The 7,500-nt window shown below is 37.3% G+C and overlaps 1 protein-coding gene across 3 annotated transcripts in view; it reads right to left on the bottom strand.

Moving 5' to 3' along the window:
- The window catches only part of ZGPAT (zinc finger CCCH-type and G-patch domain containing), a 1,297,382-nt gene that overhangs the window by 1,287,939 nt on the left and 1,943 nt on the right, over positions 1-7,500 (bottom strand). For all 3 annotated transcript variants that reach the window (XM_044056972.1, XM_044056973.1, XM_044056974.1), the window contains exon 2: positions 2,068-2,718. In XM_044056972.1, the coding sequence (XP_043912907.1) occupies positions 2,068-2,693 (626 nt within the window). In that variant the 5' untranslated portion in view covers positions 2,694-2,718. The remainder of the gene's footprint in view (positions 1-2,067; positions 2,719-7,500) is intronic.

The following is a 7,500-nucleotide window of genomic DNA, read 5'->3' as shown; positions in this document are numbered from 1 at the left end:
ACAGGAGATACCAGTCAGGTCAGAGAGCCCATATGCTAGGTCTACAGAGGTGGCAGCCATTCACTGTAAGTGGAGTAGTAAAAGTAAGGAAAATTTTAATTTCCTTCACACAACAGCTTGGGGCTCTGCCCTGAGTTTTCTAACAAGACTTCTTTCTATGGCCAGAAGTTGCATAATTTATGCTTCATTTCACTCAAGGGACAGTTATACTAATACCAATTTTGTTAATTCTAGGGGCAAGATTTTACAACATCAGGGAGAAACAGTTACAGGGATCCGAATGGTGGGATGATAAAGGGGGATCCGAATGGAGAGATGATATATCAGCAAGCAAAGGAGAGTAGTATTGCTGGAATTTAATTCATATTCAAGTCCTGGTGAGTACCTTCATGAGGTGGACCCTGTTTTTCACAAAATCTCACCAAAAAGATGACACTGATATATCATGGACAGAAGTAGGTTAAAAAAATAAAAAAAGATAGCTGGGTGCACAAGAGCCAGGATAAAAATGGGCCCAATACTTGTAGGCGCACTGGTGCCAGGACTGTGAAAAATGACAGTATGGAATCCTCAAAACAAGAAAACATCCCTACAATGGGGCTGGGCCAGGGCCAGGACCAGGGGGAGGATGCCCTCCCTGTCATAAAAGAAACTAGCAGTCCACAAAAAATACAAAAACTAATGGGCCAAAAGAGAGCCATAATGACAACAGAGTTGTCTATTGAGGATAAGAAAGAAATTATGTATTGTTACTATTATGCAAGCCCAGAATTTCCACATAGAAGATATACAGAAAAGATTAAAACCCAAAGTAAGCAGTACACTATAGTAAAGCCTCCATGAAACAATGTCAAAGTGTACCTGCAGGAATGAAAGGAGGTTAATTGTCATGAAGTGCACACAAGCACTGCATAACACATTCACAAGCAGAAAACCTTTTCCAATCCTAACTCAACTTAAAGTAGTGAAAGCAGCATGCAAAAACGAATGAAACTTCCTCCCAGCAAAACAAATAGCTTCTGTTATACTGAAAAGCCAAACACTGTTTCCACTAAAGCGGAAATGATTAATATTGCCTGTCTTTTTAAAGAGACTGAGATCAATTCTGCCAAAAGGTTGATAAAGATATCTAAACAAAAATGTGGAATGGTTTCCTTAATGGCGACTTATCTGGCAAAAAGAAGAAAGTCTTATCATTGATCTTGTGAGAAGCCCAAAGATGCACTGAGGGCAGCAAGAAAGTACAACTGTCTGCACTCTGGTTGCTCTGTATAAAAGCTGTTCTTTAAGTTCAAGGTAAAAAAAAAAAAAAAAAAGAATCACTGACTGGAAAGTATCATATCATGAAGAAATCTGCATCAAATTGTCATGACTTGCACTAATGCAGACCTAGATTTTTATGTTAATTCAATTACTGTAGATGAAGAATGCACTACTTTCGGTTTCAAATATTCTATAAATTGTTCAGTTTGGTTCATTTATTCTCATTTAACTATTATAAATTTCCTTTGTATGTTTTGACCACCTGGTAGACCAGCTCCTTGTTTTTAAATTATTTGCTTATTGTTATACAACGAAACATTTAATAAAACAGAAATGCGACAAAATATAAGAAAACAGTGCAATTATGATACACAAAATATCATGAAAAATGTACATGTTTATCATACGGCTTAACCTCTTAGGGCAAAACATCTGGACAAAGTATAAAATAACAGGGGGACAAAAGCCATAAGACAGAGGCAGATTTTAAATATTACTCTTATAAAAAGAAAATTATTAGAGTAATAGTACTTGTGTTAGCATGCATTTTTCTGAAGGATATGAAGCCTGAAACTCAAGCGTACATCATTATTTAGTCACTTCAAACCTCAGTGATTTTTCTTGAAAAGCACAAATGTTTTGAGCAACAGACCAAAAATATGCAGCTGGACAGTTGAGAGGTGTGATGTTTATTTTCACGGAGTTTCTTGACAGCATATTAGGATACTTAAACATTCTGTAATAATCTGATGTAACTTCTATTTCATAAAAAAAGATATTTTCATATAAGCAAATATAGCTCACCTACAGTTTTCTTTAAAACGACACTTTCCTTCCAAGAAAAAAGGACATGCCTTCATAGATTTGTGTGTTGGGTAAAGGTAAAGCACTCTGACTTTACCGTCACCATCTTCAGAACTGTATGCCTCTACAATCATTGCATTGTGATACTCCAGTGTTCCCCAGGCTGAGTGATATGGGGCTCTGACCTTCATCCCATGGAGTTCATCCTCCACCTTTCCATCTGTAGAGCTGTCATTTTCTACATGGTCAATGTTTTTTTTTAAGTTATCACCATCTAAGTGGGATGTTTCATTTCTAAAATCAGAATTTTCTGCAGAGTCATCATTTAGCTCAGCAATTGCAGCTTGGAAGGCAGCATACTCATCATCAAATACCTCATTCTTTGCCTGCATTTGACAATCTGTAATTGTCGAAAGAGAGTCCTCCTCCAAGTTTGCTAGGTTTTTGCTCTTTCTCACACATAGCAAGCTGGACTCTGTCAACTCTATTAGCTGTTTCAGGTCATCCTGCAGTTTCAAAAGATCAGCATGTTGTGTCTGATCCAGTCCTGCCTCTAACGTAGCATTTACTTGACATAACTGTTCAGCGTATGCATCAATGGCAGCTTTTAGGTTGTCTTCATCCATGACAACTAAGGAAATGCTTACAGATCTGTTAAAAAGGAGGAAAAAAAGATGTTTTGTTAGGATGTTAAGAAAACAGCTCCAAAATCAGTTTTCATCATAAGTAAGCAATATCCACCTTTAAAACTGTAGCCTATTGACACACATACGCATATTCCAATCTGGTAACCATTTAAAATGTTGGGACCTGCTACATACAGCGAGTCCTGAAATGTAGAGATTAAATGGCTGAAAGAATAAACTTACATATACTATGTTTGAGATGCTATTTCTTGGAATATTCCCTTTTCTCCAAGGTAAGGCAATCTCGGAGTTGGTATACATAAGTTTGGGGGGTTGGGAGGCAAGCCTCCCCCAAAAAAGTTTTAAGGAGAACAGCAATGTCAAAATTTGTTCAGCTCCTGTGTTTTCTTTTTTAATTGTTGACATTTCAATAGGGTGCCTCCCAAACAAGCAGCCCCCCCCCCCCTATTAAGTGCTGGTGGCTTTGATGCAAGAACAATGCCCTGGTATTGTGGTTGCAAAAGAAAAGACAGCACACAGAGAACCATGTCTGTAATACATACATAGCCTGACATGTAACTTACAAAATAGACAGGGAGAAGAACATGGAAATAAGGAGAAGGTGCTATCTGCTGTAAATGAGAAAGTTTCAAAGCAATTAAACAATCACAGAGAGAAGGTACTATGGGTTACAATGGAAACTGGAAAGGATAGCATACAACATCAAACCTTGCCAATAAGTAATGGAAAAAATGAAAAAAAAAAAAAAAGAACATATCTATCAGATGTTGAAGAAAGCAGAGGTACTGCTGCTGGTGGATTTAATATGGCAAGTGGTAACTGAGGCACTTGACTGCAGCAAAACCTAGCAACAAGACCATTCTTGATGGACCTAAAGCAGCTAATACCAAGACTGACTTGACAAAGACAGGACTTGAACTTGATGTTCACAAATGAGAACATCAAGAAAATATCTGGTTTTTAAATGGTAAATCACTTGGAGAAAAAAGATCAGTAAACAGCATAGTTTACAATTAGAAAATAGATGAGACAATAATTGAGACTTCTGGATTCCAGTAGGAAGAAAAATGACAAAAATTGGACAGTGCCTCAGAGAAAAACTTTAGCAAACGAATATGAATATACTTTGACAGAATATAAGAGACATATAAAAATGATGTTTCAGAAGCAAAAAGTCTGTTAGAGAGAAAGTTACGCATATCAACAATAAGAAAAATGAAAGCACTGGTTCTCACCAGAAGCTAAGTAAAAACATTTAGGAAATCCGGGGAAATAAAAGAGGAGGACAGAGAACAAAAAAATAAAACAAAACAAATAAAGAGAACAGTTACAATAGGCATAAAAGTAAAGACACCACGCTCAAACTTTGGATAGCAGTGCAGTGTAGTGTACAAGGAAGCATGAATGAGCACTTAAGACTCAAACACTCCTGCATACTTTTAACTAGCAGCACTGAAAATGTACAGACATACATACAAATGTTTCAGGCATGGGCATTAATGCTCTTCTAGCTTGCCAATATACCAAAACAAACTGTGCTTAAAAATATCTAAACTAGTACTTGCTTTAATGTAATTTAAAAGTCTGTTCCAAGCATCAGCTACTCTGTCAGAGAACCAATTAGTACACTTCTCATTCCTACAGAATCTTCTACATAAGTTATCTGATGATTCTCTAGTACTTTTTGATAACCCCAAACATTCCCAGAGGTAGTTGTCCCTAAATGCCCTATATACCTGAAAAAGATCTCCTCTTAAATATCTGTACGAGACACTGTACAAGTTCAGATATTTTATTGTTTCATAATGGCTTAGATTTTCACATCCATGGATGCCCTTAGTATATTTCCACTGTACTCTTTCCAGTTTATTCATGCTTGTTTTCCTATAGGGTTTCCATATTGTTATTCCATACTCATGTTTGGGTCTAATGTAACTAACAAACAATGACTTCATTATATTTGATTTCCTAGACTTTCTAAATCATTTTATACAACCTACAGTTCTATAACTATCATCATTAGCCAACTGGTTGATATGATTAGAAAAACTCATAGCTGAATCTACCCATATACCCAGGTCCTTAAATGAGTCTACAGTTTCAATCACTGTGTGCTGTACTAAAAATTCACCTTTCAGTTTATGTCTCCCAAATCTCATATGCTTAGTTTTTTATGTATTTATCAACATATTATTCTCCTGTGCCCAAACAGTCAACTTAGTCAAATTATTTTGCAGACATGCCTTGTTCACCCAATTTCAGGTCGTCAGCATATAGACTGTAGAACACCTCAGATGAAAAAGTAAGGTCTGAAAGATACACTCTAAACAAGTAAGGGCCTAGGACAGAGCCCTGAGGGATACCTTGACTGTAACCAAGGATTTCACCTGTCCACTTGGTGTGCGATACTTGCCATGTCCTATTTGTACGCCATGCAGCTATCCATCTTATCAACAGTACATCAATACCTAGTTGTACTAATTTATTGATCAGTGTTTTGTGTAGGACCCTGTTAAATGTTGTTGTTGAGTCTTTCGGCTTTTCCCGGTTAGGGGTCGCCACAGCAGAACGCCGGTCCGCTAATGATTGGTAGTTGATTTTTACGTGCCGAGTTACCAGCCCTGATGCACAACCTTCAACGAAGGCACGCCCATTCACGCATGTCTCCACGCAGAAGACGCTCTAGCTGAGAATCGAACCGGAGAGAGTCTTACTGTGAGGCGACAACGCTACTGCAGCACCACCACCACCGCGGTGTATGACCCTGTCAAATGCTGAAGTTAAATCTATATAAATCACATCACAGCACAATTTTTCATTCATAGCTGTTATTATATTATAATAGAACATCATGTTACAGGTGGTAATAGAGCTATTTTCAACATATTCATGGTGATATATGGTTTCAAATCCAAACCTATCCAGTTCTGACAATAACTTATCCAGTTTTACCTTCTCCATTATTTTTCCACAACATGAAAAAAGGGTCTAGATGATTCTGGGTTTGTCCTACTCCCCTATCCCTTAAAGACAAGTAAGTGCATGTCTCCAATCTTGTAGCAAAGTATGTAGTAAAGCTTGCTAGAGTAGTAAGCACTGTTGTATTCATATATTATTTACAAGTCAGAGATTTAAATCAATGTTATGCTAGACCTACAACCTGCAGTAGTCATGGTTTTGACTGCCACAGCCTTCATAGACTTACTGTGAAACTCTGAGAAAATAAATAAACCAAATGTTGCTCACAGTTGACCCTGTTAAAAGATAATTTAAGGCCCAAAAATCAGAAATGGAGAGTAGTTATTTACAAAGGGCATACGCTAACTGCAGGAAAAAGATAATTTTATTTTTTTCCACTGCTTGCATGGTTTAACAATCTACTAAATCAAGAGAGACTAAAGCACTTCAGTATAAGTAAAACAATATGAAGCATGTCTATACTGCTAGAGCAAACCCAGTGAATGTGGAAAAAAAACACTAATTAACAACTGTCACACCTTTACAAAAAAAAAAAAAAAAGATCACTTAGGCAAATCAACAAATGAAAGCGGATCATTCAAGACAGGAATGAAAGAAGTTTTCTCAGGCTGTACATTCCACCTATGTCCTCCCACTCCATAAAATGACATTGTAAAAAACATTTCATAACCAGCTGCACTTTTTTTTTTTAATAGCAGTATATAAGCTGCTGACCTCACCAACACAAGACACCACCCCATACTACACTGAGGGCTTTAACTAAAAACTACAAGTGCTGCCTATGAACTACTTCTAAAGTATGTTATGCAGAGAGACAGAAATTCTTCTGCAAAGGACAAAATAGAAAAATACAGAAAATAGATTCTGTGGGTCTTACTTAGATACGTTTCCACAACAGGAAAATTTCAGATTTAAGCCAGTGGTTTCTGGCCACTAAATGGTACTGAAATGATATTGTAGTGAGAAAGGAAAACTTGGGTTGAGTTTTAAAGTATAGGGAGCAACATTTGCAGAGAGGCACGTTTTTAAAATGTTAAAATTTCAAACAAATGCTTATCCATGGTAGCCAAGGGGCATATCTAAAAAGTAATCATTTTGCTTCTAGTCTGATAAAGGACCTTCAGGCTTTAAGGTTGGAGTTTTAGGGGTTAGTGTTTGGGCCTTACATGAAGCAAGAAGTGTTTTAGGGTTAGGTTTAGGGTATATAATTAGGGTCAGAGTTTTGGGTTACTGTTAATGTTTTAGACAAGGTTAGGGGTTTAGGGTTAAGGCTGATGAAACTTATGATAGTTTTCTTAGTGGAGCATAACATTGAAATCCATAACTTTTTCCCCCGTTGTTTTACATTACTGCCACAACCATGGGCAACTCATTTCCATAGTTTTCTCTTTCTGAATGGGACAAATAAGATGCATGTGGAAAGAACAGTAATACATCTCAACAGTCTGCAATGTTGGCTCAAAATTTAGCTACGTCCATCCTATAACTAGAAATTCTGGTAGAAAGGATGTTAGTTTATCCTTAATTAATAATGACATCATTAGTAATAGACGTCTTTTACTTCAGAAAATTCACATTAATTCACATTCTCTTATCCCGTCAATGTCTCAGGTTAGCAGTATTAATATGCCCTTGATTGTCCCAACCACCTAGTCAAGAGGGGAAGCCACCTCCCATAATGAGCAGCGTACCCCAGGATCTTTCTTGAGGCCTCTGTTAATGGGATATAATTTTCTGAGGTGCAGGCCAAAACCGGTGGGCTACGGCTGACCAAGTTTGCAGATGATTGCAAGATGGGCGCCGTCAC

This window comes from Protopterus annectens, chromosome 14.part0 (genome assembly GCF_019279795.1).
Source record: "Protopterus annectens isolate FY-2018-M chromosome 14.part0, PAN1.0, whole genome shotgun sequence".
In the NCBI taxonomy this organism is placed as follows: domain Eukaryota; kingdom Metazoa; phylum Chordata; order Ceratodontiformes; family Protopteridae; genus Protopterus; species Protopterus annectens.
The sequence above is the reverse complement of the archived record's forward strand: the minus strand, read 5'-3'. Positions and strand labels throughout refer to the sequence as shown.